General features: G+C 38.0%; 1 protein-coding gene across 1 annotated transcript in view; it reads right to left on the minus strand.

Annotated features, from left to right (window-relative positions):
• Positions 1-6248: 6248 nt before the first annotated feature.
• Positions 6249-27987, minus strand: part of LOC128860521 (RYamide receptor-like) — a 40808-nt gene continuing 19069 nt past the window's right edge. Inside the window, exons 4-7 of the mRNA XM_054098107.1 lie at positions 16837-16958; positions 14770-14996; positions 11031-11222; positions 6249-7119 (exon numbers count right to left, since the gene is read on the minus strand). Of these exons, the coding sequence (XP_053954082.1) occupies positions 6661-7119; positions 11031-11222; positions 14770-14996; positions 16837-16958 (1000 nt within the window). The 3' untranslated portion in view covers positions 6249-6660. The remainder of the gene's footprint in view (positions 7120-11030; positions 11223-14769; positions 14997-16836; positions 16959-27987) is intronic.

Raw genomic sequence — 27987 nt, forward strand, 5'->3', positions numbered from 1 at the left:
TTTATAGCTGCTTGGCTTTCCACGTAGAAGTTTATTGCGCAGTTAATTAGATATTTACAACAAAGGCCTTTGCTTGAAACTCAGTGCAATAGTTAGGAAGTTTAAATGACTTTTTGATGATTAAATCCGCACAATACGAGGTGTATTCAAAAAGAATCGTGGATTTTGAATTTTCGCAGGTTACGCTTATTCGAATTTCGATTTTTTTTGTTGTGATATGTGGGTACTCTTGTCTCTCCCTCAAGCCGACGAGTTCGGCCATTTTGAATGTTCAGTTAATTGTTGACAGCTGCTTTGCTTGTACGTGTTTCGTCTCGACTTCGATTTTTACCTATTCAAAAAGATGGATCAAATAATCTGTATCAAATGGGTGAAAAGCGAAATTTAGTGCGCGGATGCATTCCGAATGTTGATTGTGTCATACGAAGAATTTACTTTGGACCAAAGCAATGTTTATCGGTAGCACAAAATGTTCGCAGAAGGTCGAGCAGATGTGAACGACGAAAAGCGTGCCGGACGCCGGAGCACTTCAACAACAGACGAAAAAATTGATGAAGTGAAGAAGATGGTATAGGCCAATCGTTGAATCACCGTTAGAGAAGTTGCTAAGGACCTAGACATATCGATTAGCTCGTCCCATTCAATTTTTTTCAATGATTTGGGCTTGAGACGGGTCGCCGCAAAATTCGTACCAAAACTGCTTATTTTCGACCAAAAGCAGCATCGAATGAACATTGCTAATGAGATGTTGGACTCTGTCCGCGACGGGTAGAGGGTCATAACTGGTGACGAATCGTGGGTTTTTTGGTTATGACGTGGAAACCTAAGCTCAATCATCTCAATGAAAGCGGCCGCACGTACCAAGATCGAAAAAAGCGCGCCAAGTTCGGTCGAATGTAAAAGTTTTGCTTACCGTTTTCTTCGTTTGCAGAGGCGTTGTGCATCATGAGTTCTCGCCACAGTGTAAAACGGTCAATAAGGAATATTACCTGTAAGTTATGCGCAAGCAACAAGCGCTAAGCAATCGGCCAGAAACGCCCGGATTTGTGGAAGAAAAAAAAAAATGGACTCTTAGATCACGATAACGCCCCTGCTCATACATTGTTGCTTGTGCGCGACTTTTTGGCCAAAAACAACACACTTATGATGCCACAGCCACCGTATTCCCCATATCTGGCCCCTGTGACTTTTTCTTGTTCCCGAAACCGAAGAGGCCCATGAAAGGACTACGCTACACTACGGTTGACGAGATAAAGACGGCATCGAATAAGGAGCTGAACAAGATAAAAGGGGGATATTAATGAATACATAAATAATTTTTCAAAAAACTCAAAAATAATTTTTCAAAAAAAGTTGGCAGTCGGTCGGTGCACGGTCCGTAGAATACGGTGGATGCTGAAGAACCTCTCTTTCGGGCTCTTGGAGTGTGGCTGTGACGTATTGTGCAACATGGGGTCTGGCGTTGACCTGAAGGGGTATGGTTTGACCATGTCGATCAGAATAGCCCCATTTACGCAGTCAATGTAGAGCTCCTTGTTGATCGTCGCATTGTTTTCGAGCTTTTCCCAGTGCACTATGCCCTCCCAGTCCCACCAAACACATCTCATAATCTTCTTTGGATGAATATCCGTCTTGACTCTCGGCCTTGGCTTATCTTCTGAAGCCACCCATTCCATTCTTTTCTTCATATTGATGTATAAGCACCATTTCTCATATCCCGTGGCGATTCGGTACAGCGCTGTTGCTCGATGGCGGGCGAGATGCTAAGAAACATTTTGAAGGCGACTTTCTTTGTTTTCTGCGTTGAGTTCGTGAGGAACCAAGACTCTCAGGCTCTCAATTTTTGGGTAAATCTCATTGAATGAATATGATTTAGAATAGTTTTATGATCGCAGTCAATTTTTTCCGTCAATTCACCACTAGTTTGGCGGCGCTTCTCTTACAAAATTGATTTGAGACGTTCTCCATCGAATTCAGAAGGCTCGCCCATGCCTCTCTTGCCAACAAGTGCTACTTTAGACAATTGAGTAGTAAAGTCCTCTCTCGACGAACGAAACTACACTCTACAAGGCTCTCATAATGCCCGTCCTAAGGTATTGTGCAGAAGCGTGGACGATGACAACATCCGATGGAGCGACGCTTGGAGTGTTTGAGAGAGAGATTCTGCGTAAGATTTTTGGACCTTTGCACGTTGGCAACGGCGAATATCGCAGGCGATAGAACGATGAGTTTTACGACGTCATAGACATAGCGCAGCGAATAAAGATCCAGCGGTTACGCTGACCCAAATGGATACAAACACTCCGACTATGGAAGTATTCGATGAGGAACCAGCTGGTGGTACCAGAGGAAGAGGAGGGCCTCCTTTGCGTTGGAAAAATCAGGTGGAGAATGACTTGGCTTCACTTGGTGTGTCCAACTGGCGCCGGTTAGCACGAGAAAGAAACGATTGGCGCGTTTTGTTAAACTCGGCCAAAATCGCTTGAGCGGTTATCGCGCCAATTAAGAAGAAGAAGAAGAAGACTCGCCTATAACACCTTCTGTATACACGTCGGCAATGTTCTGGGCTGCTGCGGGCTTCGGCAGCTTTTTGACCTCGATGAAAAGCAAAGAAGAGCAGGTGTCATAAATGTTATTTTTTACTTCCTGGCTTTTTCATTTCTAAGCCTCAAAACTAATAAATAATTAAATAACTTAATAACACTATTAACATAGTTTTGTAGAGTAGAAAAGGTTCTATCGTCAAACAGTGAACAAATCGTTGTAAAATAAAAGAAAATACAAATACGCTTTGAACTTATTCCTGAACCCAATGCCATTTAAGAAAACTTCAATAAAACTCATTTGTATCAACATAATATTGGCAATTAATTGGTGTTCCTATCAAGCGTTCGTGACAAGTTTCTCAAATTTTTAATATGCATACAGGGGTTGGCTTACAATTACAGTCCAGAATAGCAAACCATTTTTATAATACATTTTTTGTTTAGGGCAAAAATGTGTTCGGCTGTTTGTTTTGGACTGCTGAGGGCCGTGTCTACCGTTGTTAGCACTTACTGCATTATGTTTTATGCCCACGGTGAGGGTTGAATGCCGTAAAGTAACACGAAATAAAACGTCGCTATGACATGACACGTTAACCTTTATGATGCCAAAGTTTTGCATTGTAAATACCTGCATTGTTAAAAGATTATTGAATTATAAAGGTAATTATTTTGGACATCGCATGACAAAACTTGGGCTTCCCACAATAGGTGATTTAGCCAAAATATGTAGATACATAAGTTTCTACCCCAACTTTTGCTGCTCAAGCAGTAGCCATAATGGCATAAAAACAAACTAAAAACAAATTTATGGTTTCATGATAAGCTTACTTATCTAATTTATTTACAAAGTTTATGTTTGCGACAAAGTTATCTAAAAAAAATTTCCTTTTCATTCATCGTACTAGAAAAAATCAAGACATTATTAACAGTATAACAAACGGCATGGATAAAAAATAATACTCAAGAGGAGTTGACGTGTTTTCCATGTTTTTATATTACTTAATGGCTAATACTATTACTGAAAAAAAGATCAGCACAAAAATCTTTGAAACGATTTTATGACGTGTTCGCCTCCAATGTTTACGTCTTGACGGTGTGATTTTATCACATCTCCTATTCTATTGTAAATTTCATTACTTCAAGAAGCGAGTGCCGGTCTAATTTATGCCAAGAAGACATTCTTACTGTCAGGTCCTAGGGGCTAGTGGAACACAATGGATGGCGGTAGCCTATCTGGCATACGTAGACGAGTCGCTGGGAGAGGCCCTAGCTGAAGCGAGACGAAGAAAAACCGACGTTATCATCGGCAACGTCGCAAATCTCTACAACATCTGCTGCGGATGTTCAAACATACCCGAGCTCAAAAGACCATGCGGGCGCAGTGCAAACCTCTTATAGAACATGATGCAAAAACCTTCCGAGGTGTATCATAGTTGGCTGGTCCCTATTTATGCTAAGTCGTAGAGAGTTGTGAGATTTACAATTAAACCCAAGACTTGCAAGAGCTCGCATGTATCGCCTAAAAATTTCAGCCTAATCAGTTTTTTATCATTCCTGCTGAAGGCCTTTGAAATTTTGATTTACCTGCACGTAGTGAGTGAAATCTCTCGCTGATCTTTGTTGCGTGCTTCGCACCCTTACTGTAAAGCCAGATCGGTGGAGTCTACCTAGCACACTATTGTTAAATATATAGAAGGTCCAATTTCCCAGAAAGCGTCCAGTTGACTCCTTGCTCGTCATTGAAATGCTTCTAATAATGCCCTCCCAAAGAAAATCACAAAATCTCTGGACGAACTGGCGGCCGGTACCGACCTTATCAGGAGTATCTATAAAATGCTTAAAGACGGAACGGTCGTGGTACAGTCCGGGAGTATCTTTGTGCGCCAGCAAGTGAGTAGATACACTCCGATAAGCGAGGTTCTGTCCCCATTGCCTTACGTTGTAATTAGCGGCTCACTGGATGAATTAGGGACAAGGGACTGCAGGGTGATTGCCTACGCGAATGACGTGTGTCTTATTGATGCAAAGTTGTCTAAATGCAGTTGTCAAACGGGCCGCGTACTACGGTCTGTCGATGAATCCTCGCAGGATGGAGCTTATCTTATTTACGAGGAAATATAAAATACTCGGTGCTCAACCCTACTCAGTAGGGAGCGCTGCTTTGGATATGTCTGAGAGGGTGAAGTATCTGTGACTAATCCTTGGTAGAAAACTAACGTGACATACCAAGTTTGTGTAAGCTAATATAATTTGAGTTCATTCCCGAATTAACTAATCAATGCACAGCCCCGCTTAGGCCAGCCACCATTTTCTCCACTCATTTTCCCTCCAGGGAAAAGTGAGTGGGTTGGAGCACTTGAAGACAAACCTTGTGAATCTTTTCTCGCATGACTCGAAGTAGAACGGAAACGTTGATGGAAGAGGAGCTCACCTTCATACCTAACTTTAGAAAAGTGGACCACTGCAGTGTGTTTTATGTAGAGATAGTGGCAAACAAAAAAGCAGTTGACTGACTGCTTCCTTATGTAACTGGGGAAGTAAACACTTATTCAGAAAGCCAAGCGCCAAATATTGTAGTTCCCTGTGCTCAATGATGGTGCCCTTGAAATTAATCGAGAAATACCTGAACTTCCCCACGACAGCATGCGCATACTTCTCATATAGGAAACTTCGCAGGGGTATTTCAAGAAACCATCAGAAGGGCGAGTTAGCTGAAGAAAGGTGCCATGAGGTGGAAATGTGATAATTAGGGTTAGCTTGACTGATTGTGGTTTGCTCTTATTAAGATGAGCTTTGCGTCACCTTCAGCGGTTAGAGCATCAACTTCCGAGGTGACAGGATTCTTTTGACAACGCAGTCGATCTAGATAACTTCTAATGTATCGATATACTCGATACCAAAAGCGCTGTTTATTATCGCGGTTTGCTCGATGCCGAACGAGATGCTGAGAAGCAATTTGAAGAGGGCTTTCTTTGTTTTTATCGTTGAGCTCGTGATGCACCCAGGCCCCCAATTTTACGTTAAATCTTATTGAATAAAAGTGCTTGAGAATCGTAGTTGATTTTTTCCGCCAATTCACGACTGGTTTGGCGACTGAGTTGTGGCCTTCTTCATCGAATTCGGAAGACCTTCCGCTACGGGAGGTGTAATCGAAATCACTCACCAAGTCGCCATTTTTGAACTTGGCGCACCATTACCGTGATGTAGACTCGCCTATGATACCTTCTCCATACACGTCGCAAGTGTCCCGGGCTGCTTCGATTGCTTGGGCAGCTTTTTGACCTCGATGAAAAGCAAAGAAGAGCAGGTGTCGAAAATATTGATTTTTTGAATTTTTACCTCCTGACTATTCCATTTCTAAGGCTCAAAAGTAAGCAAAAATTAAATAATTCAGAAATACAATCAACATAGTTTTGTAGGGCAGAAATAGCTAAAAAATCCTTGTAAAATAGAAGAAAATATTAAAACGCTGTGAATTTATTCCCCAATCCAATATTTATAATAATAATAAAGCTTGTAACAAATAGTTTTCCCCCTGTAAATTCAGAAGTGTTGAAAATTAAAAAAAAAAATAGTGAGGAGTGCATACATACATATAATATATAATATGTACATAGAGCTCAATAAATATACCAGAGTATTATATACATATTTCTTGTATTTTATGTAGGTATTTTATTTCCAAATTTACGCTTACCTTGATTCAACTTGATTAAAAGTAACAAACTTACATGCTAACTTTATAACTTAAATAAATCTGTATTGACTTTATGAAAATCACGAAAAACCTTTTAATTTGATCACAGATTTTGTATAGCAAAAGCCAACTCAAAATTTTACAACAAAATCAAAGTATTAGATAAGAGCCTTAAAATGTTAATTGTTATTGCATGTATATCCCTATACGAGTACACATTACGAAATATTGCAACATTTTTGTAGCTTTGATTTAACAGTAAGAATTGAAGTGCTAAAAATAAACTCGTATTTTCATAATACCTATTTTGATTATCGTCGTATGCAGGCGTGCCACTGTTGGCTATCACTGATGTTGCACTCTTAGGTATGCAATTTTTCAATAACCACTTTTGATTTTTTTTCTTTTTTTCTTATATTAGAGCAACACTTCTAGTTCACTTTCATCCTGAATAGCTTCCACTTGTTTCGAGTGGTTATAGTTCGAATGGCTTTTGTAAATGTTTGTAATACTGTTATTATTACTGCAAATACTGCTGTGGTGTTGAGAATCAAATGTTGTTAGATCTAAATATACATTGCAACTGGCATCATTGTGCGCCCGATCTTTGGCATGTGTGAGACTATTGTGTGGTATGGCATTGTTCGACGTAGAAATTGCTGGAATTTTCGTTTGAGATACATTTCCTCCGTTGCTGCTTGCTGCAACGCCATGCATGTTACTTCGTATACGTACGGATGAGTTGGGCAAACTGGTGGAACGTATCGAACTGGCCCGGGTATGCATAGATAGTGCACGCTCTTGCCCGTCTATTACTGTGTGAGTCCCACAGAGACAAGTAGCGAAACGTTTGTTGAATTCACGCTTAAATTTTTCCTGAAAAGTTAGAGAAGAGAGATGCTGCATATTTCTGTTTAGAACGGTTGATATTCAAAGTACTGTGGGGTAATCTGCGAGTTTTCCTTAAATGTTATGTTGGGGTTTCTATTAAAATGGGTAAAAATAGCATAAAACCAGCTATATGTGAGGTAGTAAACTAATTAGTGGGGAGACAAAATTACCCTTACTCGTATAAAATACACTCTTAATATTAGCTTTAATACCTTCTATATCTTCTCTATTTCTTAATGCATTGCTCACAACAACTTATAATGGTGCTCACACTCACCAACGTAAACATACGCCCGTATGCCCGTATCAGCTGACACGATGAAACAATGATCTACAATACTACGGTACGGAGACTACATTAACCGTGGTGAGAATAAATTAACATGGGGCGTTCATTTGAGTCATCGTGTCAGCTGATACGGGCGTACGTGTACGTTGGTGAGTGTGAGCACCATAACTCATGATGAAAAGAATATTGAGAAGGCGTCTATCGTGGTATCGTTACTTTGCTCTCAGCGAATTCGCCAATGAGTGACGCCATATTAGCACAATTGGTGACCAGTATGACCAGATTACTATTTTCGTAACTTTAATTATAATAGGTTTTTTTTTGGTATCTAGTCTCGAAGTTTTAGTTCTTCCTTCATGGCATTTCTCTCGCCTGTTCTAATTAAATGTAATGTTTATAAATTTGTAAAATATACATTTTTTTAAACTTAGTTAATAAAACTCAGTTTTATTTAGCTTTACATTTTTGAACACCTGCATTGCCCGCGATAGCGTTATAGTTGATGTTCTTCTGCTTCCAGCAGTCAAATTTCTCTCTCGCTATTGCAGTGTTGCCTAGCTTTGGATATAAAAATTTAAATAATATAATATACCAAATGTTTATTGAATTATTTAAAGAACTTTGTATGTGTGGCAAGTTGTCTTTAAAATGTGCGTCTTTTTTTTAAATAAATGTGTTATGGTTATGTACAATTTAATTTATGCATTTTTTGTTAAGAGCGCAACTTTTTTGCTATATTAGAGGCTATGTACTGGTGCGCAATTAAGGTCCCGCTGTTTGTCAATAGATGCCGCCAGCAGTGTGTTCTAATCGATTCTAACATAACCTAAACGACATAAACCAAGCTTAGACACTTGGCAAACGAACTGCTTCGACACATTAGTGATTTTGTTTTGGTATCCTATACTTTTGGTTTTGTGAAAATGTCTGATTTTGGGAAGTGCTGATTTTCCTCTTTCATTCGAAAAAAATACGGCGGCTGAAGCTTATCGAGAGCTACAAAAAGTTTATGGAGATGCTGCTTTAAATGAAACAACGTACCGAGATTGGTTTCGTCGCTTCAAAGACGATGATTTTCATGTGGACGACCGTCCGCGTAAAGGAAGGCCAAAAACCTTCGAAAACGCTGAATTGGAGGCATTGCTCAATGAGGATCCGTGTCAAACGCAAGAAGAGCTTACTTCAGTATTAGGAGTTACACGCTAATCCATTTCCAAGCGATTACATGCTTTGGGAATGATACAGAAAGAGGGGACTTGGGTTCCTCATGAGTTACAACCAAGGGATGTTGAACGTAGTTTTTTCGCCTGTGAACAACTGCTCCAGCGGCAAAAAAGACAAAGGGAAAGGGTTTCTTCATCGCATCGTGATGGGTGATGAAAAATGGATTCATTACAGTAATCCGAAGGAAAGAAAGTCATGGGAACTGCCCGGTCATGCTTCTATGTCATCGCCTCGGCCGAATATTCACGCTGCGAAGGTTATGCCATGTATTTGGTGGGGCCAAGTTGGTGTTATTTATTATGAACTGTTATAACCAAGCGAAACCATCACTGGGGATCGGTATCGACTTCAATTGATGCGGCTCGCAATACGCGGAGAGGCAAGAAAAAGTGATTCTACAGCATGACAACGCTTGGCCTCACGTTGTCAAACCCGTTAAAAGCTACCTGGAAACACTGAAATGGGCAATCCCACCCCACCCGCCATATTCTCCAGATATTGCGCCGCCCGATTATCACCTGTTCCGATCGATGGCACATAGTCTAGCTGACCAGCAGTTCCATTTATATGAGGGCATCAAAAAATGGCTTGAGCCGTGGATAGCCACATAAGGTGAGCCGTTTTACCACGACGGTATACGAGATATACCAGAAAGAACGTAACAACGACGTACGTTTGTCAAAAAAAAAACTTTGGTGGTGGCAACGTTATGTGTGTAAAATGCAAATATTTGCTGTGTGTCGAACAATATTAATTTTAAAATATACGCGGAATTCTCGGACGATGCTCTCATCTAATTTTTAGATCATAAAATGGATGAAAACAATATTTTCCAACAATATAACGCTGCCATTCACGTTTGCAAAGAATCGTTGAAATGGTTTGAAGAGCACACCATATCACTAGTTAGAACTTCGGGGGTGCATTTCGCTCAAAATTTATGGACGAAAAGCGCAAGGACACCAGTATAAGACTGTACTAGAGCTCAAATTGGCTAGTTTGGAGGCTTGCGAAGATTTGGGCGTACTTTGCTGCAAAATCAATGTCAAAATGTATTTTTAAAGTTATTAATAAAAATGGAGGACTAAACTAAACTAATTACTGACTAAAAATTCTGTAAATATATCTATATTAAAAATTAAGTTGAAGCGTTTAGACGAATATGTTCTTATTTTTAGTATGATATTTAAGGGTAAGTATTAATTATATTTAAGTAAATCAAAAAATTGATTTTTTAAATTTTTTTGTTTTTAATGAACATAATTTAATATCGTTCCGATGAATATTTTTGATGTTACACGCAAATTTGAAAAGGCTTTTCAGAGTGCTTGAAAGTACAAGAGCGGCAGCGCGTTTTTCTCAAAATGGCGTCTTCAAAGTCGGTGCCCAACATTACTCGAAAACGGCGAAACCGAAAAGTCTCAAATTTTAACACGAACTTCTTAAATATAGCTTTTAGTAATTATTAGAAGATTTTTGCTCACCGACAAATATTTATATATATATAAAGATATATTTATAAACAATTTAAGGTCGAAATTTTGGTCAAAATCGATTTGTTTTTTTGACAAACCACCATTTTGTCGAAAAAAAATTATTTTTCTTATTCCTTCGATTAATTACCAGATTTAACATTGTTTTAACGAAATCTGTTTGGTTTTTTGGTTTTGGATCCAGTTCAGAGATATAGTGGTCACCGCAAAATGTCCTTTTTAAGAGGAGCTTCCGGAGATCAGCTGCAGCTGCTTTCCAAATAAGTATTTTTACTAATATTAAGACTTAAAATACAGTTAAAGATAATACCTGTACAAATTTTTAGATCAATAAATATAAAAGTTTTCTCGGAAAATATTCTGGAAAATTCGCTATTTTCGGCCTTTTAACCGTATGTAACCCCTTAAAAAGCAATGATTTAAGTATAACAACAACAACAACGAAACTTTTACTAAACATGCCTTAGATTCACAAATAATACTCGTATGAGATGGAAGTTGTTGTGAGCAATGCATTGAGAAAAGAGAGAAAAAGTAGTAAAACTAATATTAAGAGTGCGTTTATACGAATAAGTCTCACTGTATTTAGAAAACCAAATGGAAATTATTCCAGTTAGCAACTCTCAATTAGCAACAATTAGCAAAACTGGAATTGTAGGAGAGATAGTTGGTTAATTTTTCAACCAGTCATGAATTCACCGCAACCCCAGTTTATATGTAACTACGCACATTTTAGCACAAATCTTGCTCACAAAAAAAAAAAAAAAAAAAAACAAAGTGTAATAATAAAACGGTTGCTCCCCATAAATCTATTTTCGTGCGCTAATCAAAAAGGAAGCAAACCAAAACTTGTAAATTATACGTAAACATTTTCACTTTTGGCTACTCACGTTATAAATTCCATAAATGAAGGGATTGTAGCAGCTATTACTCATCGCCAGCCAATCACAGCTAAACCAAATTATACTTATAAAATGGTATTCATTAATCTCCGGGAAGGTTACATAAAGAATGTTGTACAGCTGCAGAGGTAGCCAACAAAGACCGAATACGACCACAACGATTATAAGCATTTTTATGACCTGTGGAAACATTAGGAAATATGATAGAAACTAAATGGAAGTTCAGCTCAAATGCGAAAGGAAATGACCGACAAAACATAACGAAGAATGGGGGAAAATAGGTAAAAATCACATTTAAACATATGTGGTTAGGAGCATAAGTAAATATGTATTGAATGGAGAATAAGTTCGTGGCCTTTTTATATTTTCTTTTAATTTACAACCATTTGTTTGCTGTTTGGAAAAGGGTAAGTATTCATTCGATAGAACTCTTTCTGCTTTCTGCTATGTTAATTGAATTTTTGAGTAATTGAATTTTTTATTTCATTTTGAGTACTTAAATTTTTTATTTAATTTAAAAATAGAATACCCAGCAAGCAAAACTGAACATTTTCGATACCTGCTCTCTCTCTTCATTGCTTTTCATCGAGGTCAGAAAGCTGCTAAAGCTACCGAAGCAGCCGGGGACATTTGCCACGTGTATGGGGAAGGTGTCATAGGCGGGCTTACAGCAGGGAAATGGTTTGCAAAGTTCAAAAATGGCGACTTTGACGCGGATGGCACGTTCCACAGCGGAAAGCCTTCTGAGTTCTGAATGAAGAACGTCTCAAATCACTTTTGAAGGAGAACGGTCGCCAAACCAGTCGTAAATTGGCGGAAAAAATGAACTACGATCATAAAACGATTCTCAACCACCTTCATTCAATGGGATTTACCGAAAAATTGTGAGCCTGTGTGCCCCGCGAGTTTAACAAAAAACACAAAAGAAAGTCGCCTCAAATTTTGTCTCAGGATCTCGCTCGGCATCGAGCAACACGCGATGATAAACAATGGGTTTTGTACCAAATCGTCATGGGAGATGAGAAATGGTGCCAATACTCGTACATCAATATAAAGTAAAGAAAGTAATGGATGGCTCCAAGAGGTACCCCAACGCTGAGAGTCAGGAAGAGTCTTCATCCATAGAAGATTATGAAATGTGCTTGGTGGGACTGAGAGGGCATGGTACACTGGAAAAAGCTCGAGAAGAATGGCACGATCAACTTGGAGCTCTACTTTGCACAGATACACCGCGTGAATGAAGCTATTCGACTGCAAATACCTCATCAACATGGTCAAACTATACTCCTTCGCGACAACACCAAGCCCATTGTTGCACAAGTCATCAAGGTCGCACTCCAGAAGCTCAAGTGGGGGGTATTCTAGCATCCGCCGAATTCTCCGAACATTTCACCGACTGATTACCATCTTTTCCGCTTCCTGTGAAGGGAGCTCTGCACCGTATGAAGGGCGTTGCCTTCGATAATAAAGAGGTCCTTACTGGCTCAGCAACTTCTTTGATACCACACCAGGCGATTTTTGGCGGAACGCCACCAACAAATTGGCCAAGAAGGGTGAAGAGGTTGTGAACAGCAACTGCGAATATATAGTTGATTAACTTATTGATATAATTATTGTTTTTTGTTTAAATAAAAGTCTTCGGTCAAACGCTACGAACTTATTCCCCAACCTAAAAAAAAAATAAATAAATGAGTGAACTCAGGATTTTTTAGCTTCGCTATGGAATGCCACCGCGTTTAGGAATCAATTAAATACACTTTACTATATTTTTATTAGCAAAATGAGCACTGAACCGTAGCGACTTATTTATTATCTTCAAAACAAAACAATGCCGGTTCTTAAGTAAAGTAAATATAGCAAAACATCGGTATGTTCTAGTGAGTGAATAGCAAAAGTAGGATATTTTAAAGTGGCCGTCTTAAAAGAGGATGAAGAAATCGATGCATTGCTGGTGTGATATGATCACCGTGATATGATCAGCTGCGATTAATGGTGCTGTACCTTAGCCCTAACTGTATCCATAGCAATCAGCTGTGCCGCTCATGCATATGGGCATCACTGTGAACTATAATTGGTGCCGCACCATAACGCCGTAACCATAGTCGTGGCCTTAGCCGTATCTATTGAAATTTGGTTTTTCCCAGTAACCGTAAGCAGCTGTGAAATTCTTAAAATTTGTTTTGATATATTATTTGCGATAAAAAATTTTATATTAGAAATAAATGACGAAAAATTAATTAACTTAGTGCAAAACTACCCGTGTTTTCATGATAAAATGCAAATGCTGCCATTAATTCTACTTCAATATCAGCTGTTTAGGGTTACGGCATGACTAATCGACAAATGCTGAAATGTTGCGGTTATGGTTATGGCTACGGCACTACTTATTGCAGCTTAAACTGGAGCCATGAATTCGATAACTGTTTGATGATATGCATTGAGTTCTTGACAAGAAACTATCAAGGATGACAGACTACCAGGGCTGGCCATGCGAAGCAAATTTGTGAGAGAAACTTCGCCACTAGGCAAGGATGAGAGATGACCAGGTTTGGCTAATAACTATGATGAAAAACAAAATTGTGAGGAGAACTTCGGCTGTCATGTGACGGTGTTATTCGCCAGCCGAATTACGCACAATCATTTCACATGAATTCACACACGCGTCTAGTCATGGCGTCGTTCAGACGGCAACGAAGTAAGATTGTACTAATTTTTTCGGTATATCACTAACACACCCTTAGTTTTTTTTCGTAAACAAACCGATCACTACCCCTGTTACGTCAGCCTATCAACTGATTCTGTCAAATTCGCTGAAAGTCATCTAACGGTCTGATATTGGTCACACCCATGGTGAAAAGATTTTTAGAGGTGTACTACCTTGCAGACCGTTATTCGGCTCAAAGCGATTTCGACAGATATGCTGACGTCATTCGTTTTGTGTTTCACTAAGCTAAAGCTAAATTTTATGAAACACAAAACGAACGAAAGTTCCAATCAGAACATTTTTTTTCACTATATGTAACGAGCAAACCTGGTATCTATCATCCTTGGGTCACACCATTGGCACTAGAGACTCGTCAGCAGCATTCTGTCCGCTCATTTCGTGCCTATTCACGCACTCTTCCAATGAGTAGTTTGGCAGATAGCAACGAAGTAAGTTCTGCCTAGGTTCTTTTTTATTTTTTTAACGTATATCACCAACACAACCTCAGTATTTTGGTAAGCATACTGCCATGGCAACCCGCATGACGTAAGCAAATCAGCTGATTTCTTCAAATACGCTGAGAGTCGGTCAACGGTCTGGCGTTGGCCACACCTCTGCATTCTCCACACCATGAAAACTCGTTCACATAAATCGTTTTGTGAAGTGTTTCCTTATAGTGGTGTGAATGCATGACTTATTTTTCTATAAATCTGGCTTTTCTCGATGAGCTGCTCTGTCAACTACCGAGTAATACTATTTCTTTCACGTTTTGTTCTCTAATTTTGCTTATCCTTTGAAACGGACCTTTGAAACGGACCTTTTAACTTACCAATTTCCAGCTTTTTTGACAGAATATCTTTGCATAAAAGTGCCTACTTTTTCATGCTTTAATAATAATTATAAGACTATTTTTATTATACAACTTGAAAAATGTGAAGAAATGATGGTTTGTATAAGCGGAAATGCGCTCCGATATGTAAATTTATACAATACAAATAACAACTTCCATTATGCCAGGCTTACCTTCTTTTTGTTCCGCAAAAGTGTTATATCGCGCGTATCCTGTGCATTGCCAGGCGCCCGCGTACCCCACAACTTCACAGCCATTTGTATGTAAACGAAACTAATGACGCAAAATGGTACCAAATATTGCATAAACACCAACGCATAGCGATACGTTTGTAATTGTGCCTCGGAGAGATTTTTATTCATGCAAAATGGTCGTGTAATGTTGAATACTTTTCCGTTTTCTAGGAAACATCAGCAAATAGAAAATTAAGAAGTAGGAAAGCCTAAATTCGGTACGGACCGAATTTTATATACCCGCGCACATTTTCGTATAATTCAATTTGGACTGGCTGTTAAGTTCTGAAATCAAACAAACTCATAGACAGTGCGAGGTATAGTCGGTAACTTCAGATGAACGGACGGAAATTGGGTGTTGAAACATACGGAGTGGAAGTGGTTTTTATTTGCCCGCAATAATATTTACATACTTACATAAGCTCTTCGGAAGGGCTATAATAGCACCAAACTGGGGAGAGTGCAAAGGGCTGCTTGTATTGGCATCACCGGAACATGTAGAATTTGTCCCAGTGCAGCCCTCAATGTCGATTTGGCCTTACTTCGCGTCGACTTTTACGTCATTTCCATCCCGCAATCTGGTTAAAGGAGGTTGGCCTCTGGAGGACATCTCTCAAGGAACATAGTAACATTTTCAGGCAGTTCACACAGTATTTTTCTGAACTTCGAACAAACCTCTCCATTCGCTACGTGGAGTTTGAGGGTCGTGCTAGGGAAATCTTTCCAAATAGGCTGGATTGGATCGAGGGGAAAATCTGCTCCCAAGCTTGCAGAGGTCTGTCGAGAGTCAGAGCAGGGGTTTTCTCTAAATGAGCCAGCCAATTTATCTATCTCCTTTAGACTGCCGAATACTGCTAGTGTTTTTCAAACAGAAGTCTTTACGGTCCTGCAGGCATGCAAAATGTTTAGGGAATGTGGGAGCGAGAGAGATATTAGCATTTTTTCCTGTAGTCAAGTCTCGATCATAGCTCTGACGACGTCATAGACCAGATCCAAATTAGTCAACTTCTGTAAGGAGTAGATGAAATCTCATGGGTTTGCAGGTAACATTTCTCTGATCTGGGTTCCAAGACAAAAAAACACATGTTTCTTGCCAGGAAGGGATCGACTGAATTGGCCTCAGGGATCTCCTATCCGGTCAGAGGCATCCCCCTGACAGTTGTCAAAGGGGTTAGGTTAAATGGCTGCCCTTGCGAAGGGACCACTAGAAAAAAAAAAAAATTTGTCCGCTGTGATACCATACAGGGGGAGAGGAGGGAAATAGGAAAGGGAGAGGAACCAGACAGAATCTTGGGCTTGTATCAGAGGATTCGAGGATGACGACCAACGAGTGGGTTAACCGCTTCAAGCTGCTGATAAATTTCACCAGACTTATGATATTTAAGTCCGCAATATGAGCTGGTATAGCAAAAAGGTAAGACCCCAGATGCTTAAACCTTTGCCCAACGAGAGTAGGGTAGCTGAGAAGAAGGTGCTGAGATGATTCCACCTCACCCTCAACACAGCTTCTGCAGAAAGGGCTTGACACAATGCGAAGCCTTACCGCATGGACACGTAACGGACAGTGTCCGGTGAGGATAAATACCAAATTCGTTGCTTTGTTCGCCATAGAAGTTCTCTCGATATGCCATATCTAAACAAGGAGGGCAGCAAAACGTCCACTAATTTTTGGGAGAGTTTTAAGCATTTACCTGCCCATTTTTTTTCAAAATTTTACTTGGGCAGTATTGAGTTCATTACCTGTACAAGATTTTAGTAATTTTGCTTGATTTACAACATAGATATGACATTCGTTAGTAACCGTTATATGGGATGTGCGTATGGCTGCTAACCGATTTCGTCCATTTCCAATGCAAACTTATCTTGCCAAAAGTTTCATTGAAATATGTACGAGTACATACATGATTTCTTTGTTCTGCCACATACATACAACTGTGAACAAATTCATAATAGCCAAGTGCAAAAGTGCATGCGGGTATAAAAATGAATTTAATAATAATTATTTACCTCGGTAACGTTCGTGCTCTAATTCCACACGGAAGGCTATGGCACACGGCGTAGCAAAAATGAACGCTACTAGCCAAATACCAACAAGTATTAATTTGGACATAAGCTTTGTAGGACGAGTTCTGAAAAATAAGAATATTAAATTTTGAAAGGAAAAGTGGTAGTATAATTTTTACTTCGAATATTTCGAGGTTGTAAAGGAATTCGCATACTTAGGAACCAGCATTAACACCGATAACAATGTCAGCCTTGAAATCCAACGTAGAATCTCTGTTGCCAACAAGTGCTACTTTGGACTAAGTAAAGTCCTCTCTCGACGAACAAAACTAACACTCTACAAGACTCTCATCATGCCCGTCCTAACGTATGGCGCAGAAGCGTGGACGATGACAACATCCGATGAAGCGACGCTTAGAGTGTTTGAGAGAAAAATTCCGGGTAAGATTCTTGGAACTTTGCGCGTTGGCAACGGCGAATATAGCAGGCGATGGAACAATGAGCTGTATGAGCTTTACGACGACATAGACATAGCGCAGCGAATAAAGATCCAGCGGCTACGTTGGATGGGTCAAGTCGTCCGAATGGATACAAACGCTCCGGCTCTGAAAGTGTTCGAAGCGGTACCAGCTGGTGGTAGCAGAGGAAGGGGAAGGTCTCTTCTGCGTTGGAAAGATCAGGTGGAGCAGGACTTGGCTTCATTTGGTGTGTCCAATTGGCGCCGGTTAGCACGAGAAAGAAACGACTGGCGCGCTTTGTTGAACTCGGCCAAAATCGCTTGAGTGGTTATCGCACTAATTCAGAAGAAGAAGAAAGGAAGTTTCCGTCTTTTCCCGCCTCTTTCGAATGTTGAATTCTGAGCAATTTTTGGTCCTCAGTTAACTTGTGCGGAATGAAATGTGCACAGACCTTTCGTAAGCCCAAATGATCAGTTAAATTGCGATAAATCGATGTTTTTACTGATTTTGGGCGGCCAATATGTTCATTGTCAATTATGCCCTCACAACCATCACTGAAAGGTGTAAACCGCTCTCGAACTCTAGCACGATCATTGCTATAAACTTTTTTCACCAATTCAAATGTTTCAGTAAAGGTTTTACTGATTTTGAAATAAATTTTTTTTTTTTTTTTATTAGAAAATTGAAAAAGTAATGAATTACAATCACAATGAAATTAAAAAGCATTAGCGACTAGGCCATCTGCTTTACGTAACATACGTATTTATATAATAATATTCGTGTATAATTTAGATTTCAAAATACAAATTAATTTTGTAAATAAAGTGTATAAAACTTTTAATGTTTTCTGCGTTAACTTCGGACAGAAGTTCTTCTATTGTGTGGCTTGATATTGATTGTCTTATTGAATGTAATGCTTCACAATTTGTAACGATGTGTTGGATAGAAAGAGTCTCTTCGTTGCAGAATTGACAAACGTGGTTTTGTAGGTTGTTGTTTTGAAAGAGGTGGCTGTGGGTCAGGCGTGTATGTCCAAGCCGAAAACGGGTATAAATAAGCGTGTTTCGCCTTGTGGTTGTTGCTGGGAAGATTGGAGGGTTGAAGCTTGGATTAATGCATTTATAATAATGGTTTATGTTTTGCCATCGTTGTAACATTTGTTGTCGATTTGCTTTGTTAGTTGCGTTTTTTAGGTCGACCTTGTTAAAACTGTATATTGTGTATAACGGCGACTTAGTGGCAAGTTTTGCTGCTGCGTCTGCTAAGGTGTTACCACGTATTCCAATATGGCTAGGGATCCAAAACAACTTTATTTTTTCAGGGTTTGAAATTAGCGTATCTCTGATTTGAGATATCAATATATCGTTGTTGTTTAAATTTTTTATTGAAGTCAAAGTTGATAGTGAGTCACTGCAGATAAGCCATTTTCCTCCGTTTTTTTCTGCTATTTTACAGGCGTTATAGATGGCAGTTGCTTCGGCTGTGAAAACGGATGCATAATATGGTAATAAGGCAGAAGATAGTGTTGCATTTTCATTAACAATGCTGAAGGCGAGTACATCTTCATTTTTCGACCCTTCAGTATATAGTGTGGACCAATTATGGTAATTGTTGGGTATGCGTTGAAAGTTTTGCAGAAATACGGACACCGGAGTTATTTCTTTTTTATATTGTGTTAACTGTAGTAGAATGCTGTTCGTCGGTAGTGTCCATGGAGGATTCTTTATGTTGGAGGTGATATTGTTTTCCAACGGCATGTCAAGCTGTTTCGCAATCTCTATTAGCCTTTCTATTGCTGGTTTTTTACGTGATTTTCGTTTTCGTTTCAGCCTGTTTTTTACTATTGATTTTAAGGCAGGGTCATCATTTTGTGTTAGTTTGATTGCCGTTCGTCCGGATATATAACTGATTCTATCTTTTATTAGCGGAAATCCCGCTTCGGCGAGAATGTTGAGGATGGGAGTGGTGCGAAAAGCGCCTAACGCCAGACGAATCGCAGAATGGTATATAGATGAAATTTTAGAAATATTTGTTTGGGATGTAGCACCGTATAGAGATAATCCATAATCGATTTTCGAGAGAATGGTAGCTCTCACAATATTAAGTAGTGCATTTGTATTACTTTCAAGTCTGATGTTGCTTAAACATTTTATTATATTAAGTCTGTTTTGTAGTGACTTGTGCAAAAAGTTTGTGTGATCATTCCAGTTGTATTTGTTGTTAAGAAATATACCTAATATTTTAAGTGATGTAACATTTTTTATGTGTGTATCTTCTGTGTTTACGAAAAAACTTTTGCAAGTATGTCTGTTGCATATATGTAAATGATTAGATTTGGCTATGGATATCTTAGCTCCGCTGATGTTGCACCAGTTTGTTATTTCTACTAAAAGGCTATTGAATTTTGATTGGAACGTCGTTATATCTTGTACTTTGGCATATATACATAAATCATCTGCATATAAGACATGATTGAAATATTTGTTCTCATTGATTACTCGACTGAGTTTGTCAAAGGCAACTAAAAAGAGAGTGACAGAGAGGGGGGAACCTTGCGGTAAACCATTTTCCAGAGGCCAACAATCTGTTATAATTTGGTTTGCTTTAACCCGGAATTTTCGATTTAGCATAAAGTTTTTAATGTAATTTATTATTTTTGGGCCTAACTTCCAAGCTAAAAGTTGATCCATTATGGAGTGTAAGCCAACTCTATCGAATGCCTTTTCCATGTCTATGGATATAAGGGACGTGTGGTTTCTGCTGGAAATACTATTGGTTATGTATTCATCTAAGCGAAGTAATGCGTTTAATGTGTTGGTTCCGGACTTAAAAGCGGTTTGGTTACTTGACAGCAACTTATTTGTGTGAAGATACCACATAAGCCTCCGAGATACCATTTTTTCTATGGTTTTTGATAGGCAAGATAGAAGGGAAATAGGCCTATAACCTTCTGTCAGGTTTTTTGGATTGTTTGGTTTCGGTATGGGTACAACAAGGGCAATTTTCCATTGTTGTGGTATAGTGTGTGTATTGTAAATGAGGTTGTAAAGTTCACATAACTTGAGCTTGCCAACTGAAGGAAGTTGTTTTATAAACTCATAGGGGATATTATCTTGGCCAGGTGTTTTTCCTTTTTGTGAAGCTAGGCATCCATCGAGTTCTTGCAATGTGAAGGGCTCTTCTAAAGCTTTCGCCTTTTTACTTAGTTGATAGACCATGCTTATTGGGTTTTTATAACGATTTTTTTGTCCTGTGAACTGAGCTGAAAAATTAGTGTCTTTTGAGTAGTTAGACCATGCTTTTGCCAGCGAATCACCTATTTCGAGGGAGTTAGATGTAGATAATTTGTCATCTTTTTCAGTAGAGTGAATTAAGTTAGATGGGCGGTGCCCGAAGAGTAAGTTCACTTTGTTCCAAAGGACTTTTGATGGAGTATTGCAGTTTATATCCTTAGTGAAATTTGTGAAAGCCACACGTTTAGAAATTTTCGTTTCTCGTTTGAATTTAGCATTTGCCTTTTTATAATTTAGGACATTTTCAGTGGTGGGGTGATGTTTGACTAGTTTCCAGAGGTCTTGCTTTTTTTTTCTAAGATCATGCAAGGTATCATTCCACCAATATGTTGAAAATTTTCTTTTCTTATTGGTAGACATAGGAATTGTATTGTATGCGCTTTGCTTAATTTTTTTGGTAAGGATCGCAGCGGCTTTGTTTGGATTCATTGAATCGATTCTCAAGTTTTCCAGGTCGTTTGTCAAGCGCATATGGTATTGGGCCCAGTTTGCATTTTTTAATATAAATTTTTTGGGAGTGTGGTATGTCGTGTTTGAGGCCATGTTAAATAGTGTTATGCTGATAGGAAAATGGTCACTCCCACAAAGTTCCTCGTTTACTTTCCAGCTAGATGCAATGTTTAGTGGTGGAGTGCACATGGAAATATCAATGTGTGTGAGTGTAAGGTGAGTGGACCAATTTGTAGGACTTTTGTCGTTTAAGATGATGAGGTTAGTATTTTCAATAAATTTGGAGACATTTTTGCCCTTATTGTTAAACCTTGGAGATCCCCATAACGGGCTCCAAGCATTTAGATCACCTACAATTAGCATAGGTCCATTTATTTGTGAAGTGAGTTCGTGTAAATTATGCTCAGCAATTTGCTCGTTTGGTGGTGAATATATGTTTAGTAGAGTAAAATTGATTTTGGATTTTATCTTGATTGCGATTGCAAGTAACTGAGTGTGTAGCTCAAAAGGAGTATATTCAATATTATCAGCAATAAGAACAGCGATTCCACGTTTTGCATTTTCTTCTGTTGTAATATTACTCTTACCATACATAGAGAAATTTTTGGGTATAAATCTTGTGGAAGGACTTTCCTTAATATGGGTTTCTTGGATTGCTACGATTTTATAGTTATTTTCTTTTAATAGTAAGCATAATTCATTATAATTGTTGAGGTATCCATTAATGTTCCACTGGAGAACTTTAAGTACCATATTGAAATTTAAATTGTACTTACTCTTCTAACGTATAACGATAAAATCTATAGGTGATTTAGTTTTGTTGCATTGTTTCACTGTCTTCTATTGTAGAATTTGTTGAGTCTATGTTAGTGAGTGGCATGTTTGTGGTCATTGGTGTGTTTGTTAAATTATTGGACTGACTAATAAATTTGTATTGTTCATAAAGTTGTGAAAGATTTGGGTCTAAGTGTAATTGGGTTGATGTTAGTGCAGAGTTGGTTGATAATTGATCTGTACTTTCTTTGTTATTTGATTTGCAGCTTACGCTCTGGGAACGGATTGTAGTTGTTGAGTTGAGTTTTACATAGTTGTTGTATTCCTTTTTTGTTGTTTGAGGTTCCTTAATTCTTTTTTTAATTGCTTCTTCAACGCTCTCTTCAGGTACATTTTTACGGTAGTCTGTGTTGAATTTGTTGACTGGCTCAATAGCTTCCTTAAAAGAGCATTTATTTACAATTTTATGTTTTATTATATCTTGCCTTTTTCTATACGTCGGACATTGTTTGTTGTTTGAACGATGATTATGTTTGCAGTTTATGCACAAAACTTTTGAACAAGGCGTGGAGTAGTGAATGCTAGATGAGCATACATTGCATTTTGCTTCAGAGGTACAATGTTTAGCTATGTGACCAATAATGAAGCAGTTTTTACATTGCATAGGAGATGGGATATATGGTTCGACTTTTATTTTAAGCCATCCTACGTTCACTTCTTTTGGTGGGCTATAGGTGCTGAAGGAAACGATGTGCAGAGGGGTATTGGTGAGTTTTTTGATTTTTTTGCATTCTACTGCACCTTGCTGTTTCAAACCTTCTACGATTTCATCTTCGCTTAAATCTTTTAATACTCCGGAGTATATTACACCTTTTGAGATATTGAGCGTTGGGTGAAGGGAGACAGATATATTGCAAATATTAGATAATTGTGTTGCTTTAAGGAATTTATTCGCCTGTTGTTGAGTTTTAACCAGAATAAGTAAGTCTCCTTCTTTAGTGAATGATATTTCTAAAGGTTTTTCAGTTGTTATCGATTCTAGTGCTTTGTTGACTGCGAAAATATTGTAGGCTTTAATTGATTTCTCTGTTTTGCTTTTTATTAATAAAAATTTTGGACATGATAAGTTTTGTTGGGTACTTGCGGGTTTGATAGATTTTAACGCTGGAAAGTCATAGTGATTGCTGACGTTGTAGGCTTTTCGTTTAGTTTTTGGTTCTTCGCCTAAGATGGCGAAGTAGTTACTTCTGCCCCTTTCGGGGTCTTCTTCCATAGTGGTTTGTCACAAATAAGCAAATTAGTTTTTAACCGTTGTTATAAAGAGTATTTGAATTAAAAATTGGTGGCACCTTGGCACGTAAAAATTACACTTGAACGAGTGTTATTTCAGATTGACACAAAATACTACACAAGCGACTGTTCTAACGTGACCACACTGTTTTTTTTTTTTTTTTTTTTTTTTTATTTTTATTTAATTTTATTCAATTTCCAAAATTTCAAAATCAAATTAGATTAATAAATCGAGAATGAAATAAAATTTTATATTAGCTCTTTGTTCGAAACTCATTTTTGTACCAACGACATAGACAAACTGACACTTTAGACGCAATAACTTCGCTTCCAGGGAACCGAATGTCATCAAGCTTTCACTGGAAGTCAGCTAGGGATGTAGCTTCCAACGCACTAACTCATTTAGAAGATGACGCCATCAAAAACCTTTTTATGACGCCAGTCTTGTTTATTTTGGACTTCACCTGGGATTAACCGCTTCAAGTAACTGATGAAATTCACCAGGTTTGTGATACATAAACCCGTAATATCAGCAGGTGTAGCAAACAAGTGGGAGCCCAGAAAAGGCTCGGATGATTTTTTTCTCACCCTCCAAACAGCTGCTGCAGCAAAGACTTAAATCAATCCCAAGTCTCACCGCATGTACATCTCACGTACAGTGCTCGGTAATGGTGCCTACCAAATACGAGAGCTGCGGCTTTGTTAGCCTTAGAAGTTTTCTCGAGCTCCCCCAATTCAACCGTGGCCAACACGTTATCACGATTTTGCACGTTTCCGCACTAGCCCAACGCTGGCTGCTAAGCAAATATTTTGTGCTAATTTCTGTGGTTGTGGAGGTAATTGGCACCAAATCAGTCGAATTCGCCATAATAAGTGTTTGACCCTTCATACTTGCTTTTCTTTGAGTTTTTGCTTAACTATTGCCCAAACATTTTCAATAGGGTTGGCATCGGGCGACTGTGAAGGCCAGTGAAACATTTCAATCCCATTTTGCTGTTTCCGCTCTACACAACTTCGGCTTCGATGCTTGGAATCGTTGTATTTTTGTGCAATCCAAGGTTGGCTAGTTCTTCCAAATATCTTCGCAGCTGACGCAATGATGCTTTTTGGTAAATTTAATTCATCAAAACTGCATTTAAATTGCCGATAACCACAAATGGCTAAATTATTTTTCAGAGAAGCACCCAAAACATGCAACTTAACTGGATGTTTAACAGTTCGTTGAAATTGTCGCTTATCAGCGAGGACCAGCTCTGACGTATGCAACTATTCTACCAAAAGGGAATATCCTTTCCGTTCCGAATTTGCACTAACCCGTGCAAGTCTGATTTAAATGTGTGATAATGATAGCAGCGATTTTTTCATTGTGATCCAGAATTTGAGATCTTCTGTACGGAAACGTCCACGAATCGTGTCTTTGGGTGCATTAACACCACTTTTCCATAAAACTGCAGCGGCTTCACCCAATGATAAGTTCGGCTTTGTCAGAACAAAATCAATGATCTTCTGATCTTGCTTTGGAGAGGTATTATTTTGGCTTGATTCGGGGAAGACTTCAACGTTTTTAACTTCGATATACGTACCATTGCGCCTACCTATTTATGAAGGTCTTCGACTTCTTCAAATATTTTGAAATATTTGTACCTATAGGGTGTGTTCAAAGGAACACTGCTTCAACTCGTTTTTCATAATCATTTTCTAAAAATCATCAAAAATCTAAATTTTTCAGAAAACTAACAAATTGCACAACGCGTATTGCAAAAAGGTTGAATTTTGCCGGTGAATTTTGGGCACAACTGCGCGAGGCTATGAGAAATGTAGACACTGAAATTTTGAAGTACGAGGTGAATTCCCGACCATTAAAGGCAAAACACTCGCAATGCAATCGCTTAAGTGATTTGACCGCTTTTTATGCTCCATTGCTTTATACAGTCCACTCAGTTTAAATTTAAATTTTATAAATGCGTTTGCTAATAAAAATGAATTTACTTCGCAGAGCAACTGTGCCAAACATTAAAGTACATATATATTAAAAATTTGGCTCCGACTCCATGCACTACCCCCTCACTTGTTTTGAGAGAAATATTACGAATTTTCCAATGAAATTCACAGGAGATGTTCATTTCGTGCCTATTTTGCTAAAACTAGCACCAACACTATTCAGTTAATAATAGTTTTTAAGTTATTTGTTGATAAAATTTGTCTTTTACCTTCACCGAATTTTGATAGAATAAGTGCACTTATCACATTTATTTTAATAAATATTGAAACTATATTAACATACACACACGTTTTTAACTCTTTTTATTGATATATAACATAAATTAACAATTTAAATTACATTTATAACTTGCAAACACTTGACGCGCCAGCTAAATTTACAATAACTGAAAAGCATGGCTGAATGGAGTGCTGCCAGAAGCAAAAAATAAAAAAAATAATAGAATGCGATTGAAAATGAAGCAACATAGGAACATAATTTCCACACACTCTTTTCTGTTAGAATAATGAGGGAATGGGGGTTTACAACCTCTAAGGTGTATATATTGAGTTCATAAATACAATAAATACAATATCGATATGGTTTTCGAAATACAGTTCCGCTTCACGTAAAACTCCTATGTGCAGCGGAGACAGTGTTTGACTATTAAGGGTGATTTTTTTGCAGTGCGGCCGAAGGCCGCCTACGCAGAAGAAAGTTTTACGCAAAAATACTGTGGTCAGCACTAAAATTTCTCCCATCCTACTCGAATTTCTCCTATCGTACCTACTGAGAATGCATCCCTGCATCTTCGAAAACGGTAATTTTTACTTTCATTTTGTTTTGCATTTTCGTGTTTTCCATTTACCGTTGCCATTTAAAACGCGTTGAAAGTTTTCGATTAAGTGATTTAGATTATATTTAATAATACAAAATGAGTCAAATGGAAGCAGGTAATGTATTTCTTATAAAACATATACATATATATTGAATTACATTAATATACTTTTTAGGTGATAATATACCTTCCACAAGCAGTGGAAGGACTTTGCAAGAAGCAGCAATTTCTAAAAGCAATGCTCTCACTGCTGCTGAAATAAAGCTGCGATGGAATTTTGCAAAAGTGATAAGGAGATTGGGGACAACAAAGCAGTGCGTCCAATTTGCCGAGGATAACGGCCTCATTCTGCGGTCGAAATTATAAGATAAGACACAGATGTCACTGCATATGAGGGGCAACAGCTCACTGGGCATTTTTCGGTGCAGAAAAGCGTCATGCCGAACTAATTCTGAGGTGTCTAGAGCGAGCGGGACTTGGTTTGAAAAGGCCAAGATTTCGCTCCCCCATATTTTTCACATCATGTATGGGTATGCACATCACTGGTCGAATGCCATGACGAGAGAAGAAAATTTCGTCGAGGGCTCCTGCTTGTCTAACGAAACAATAACTGACTGGTACAGTTATTGCCGTGAGGCTGTGGTAACATATCAGGTTGACAAGCAGGAGTCCAAAGGAAAAAAAGGAGGACCGGGCAAAATCGTGCAAATAGATGAGAGCAAATTCGGCAAAAGAAAATATAATAAAGATAAATTTTGTATGCCTGCAATATAAAACATTTTATTAATTAAAATATTTCTGTTGTTAATTTAGGGAGAAGAGTGGAAGGCCATTGGGTTCTCGGTATGATAGAGAACGGCGGCGAAGGCTTAAGGCTGGAGGTATGTCCGGACAACGTGCGTTCGGCGGAGGTGCTCATACCGTTGATTAAAACAGCATGTGGCGGAAGGCACAACAATCCCCACGGATTACTGGAAAGCATACGACTGCCTTCGCGATCATGGGTATGAGCACCTAAAAGTAAACCACAGCGACCCGGACAATCCGTTTGTGACGAGCGATGGTATACATACGCAGAGGATAGAATCTCAATGGAGGGTGCTAAAACGGTTCTTTCAAAAGGATAATTATAACAATCCAAGCCACTTCGCGGATATCATTGTAGAGTATCTTTGGCGCAAGTCAATAATTAAAAGTCGCTATGATCCCTTTGAAAAGCTGATTGATGTCATCAAATACAGTTACAAACCATAACATTCCGTCTTTTTATTGATTTATTCTTTTTAAAATTTTTTAACTATTCTGCGGCGCTTTTTTTTTCTTTTTTTTTAAGTATATATATCTATATATATATATATCATATATTCATAATATAGTGAAAATTTGGAATTAAAAATCGCGCGATTTTTTATTCCAAATTTTCACCTGCGGCGCTTTTTTTTCTTTTTTTTTAAATATATATATATATATATTATATATATCATATAATATATTCATAATATAGTGAAAATTTGACGTGTTTTTGTTTAAAATAAAATATATGTATAAATATATATATCTATCAAATATTACTATATGATATTTTTTCAAATACAACATATATATGTATGAAATATTAATAAATAACTTTTTTTTTGTTTGAATACAAATCTAAATACACCCAGCAAATACAAATCTGTAAACTCAAAATGCATACAATCAAACATACTTTACTGAAAATCAAGCATTAATATATATATGTACAATATATAAATATATACATATATCCATAAATATATCTATATATATTATAGATACATATATATATATGAATAGACGTATATAATATAGAAATAATTTGTAAAATTTTGTATTTTTATTCATTTATTATCTTCTAAAATTGTTTATTTATACCATGTCTGGCAGCACTTCGGCTGGTTGTAGTAACCAAAATAGGAGGGTTCTTGGTCAATTTTACAATTTTTAAACTCAAATAACTTAAAAACTACAAGTCGCCTACAAGTGAGGTTTTCACTTTTAGAAAGTAGAATACCCCCTCTACCCCCCCTTATACCCCTTTTTTAAAACAGA

This window comes from Anastrepha ludens, chromosome 4, assembly GCF_028408465.1.
Source record: "Anastrepha ludens isolate Willacy chromosome 4, idAnaLude1.1, whole genome shotgun sequence".
NCBI classification, from domain to species: domain Eukaryota; kingdom Metazoa; phylum Arthropoda; class Insecta; order Diptera; family Tephritidae; genus Anastrepha; species Anastrepha ludens.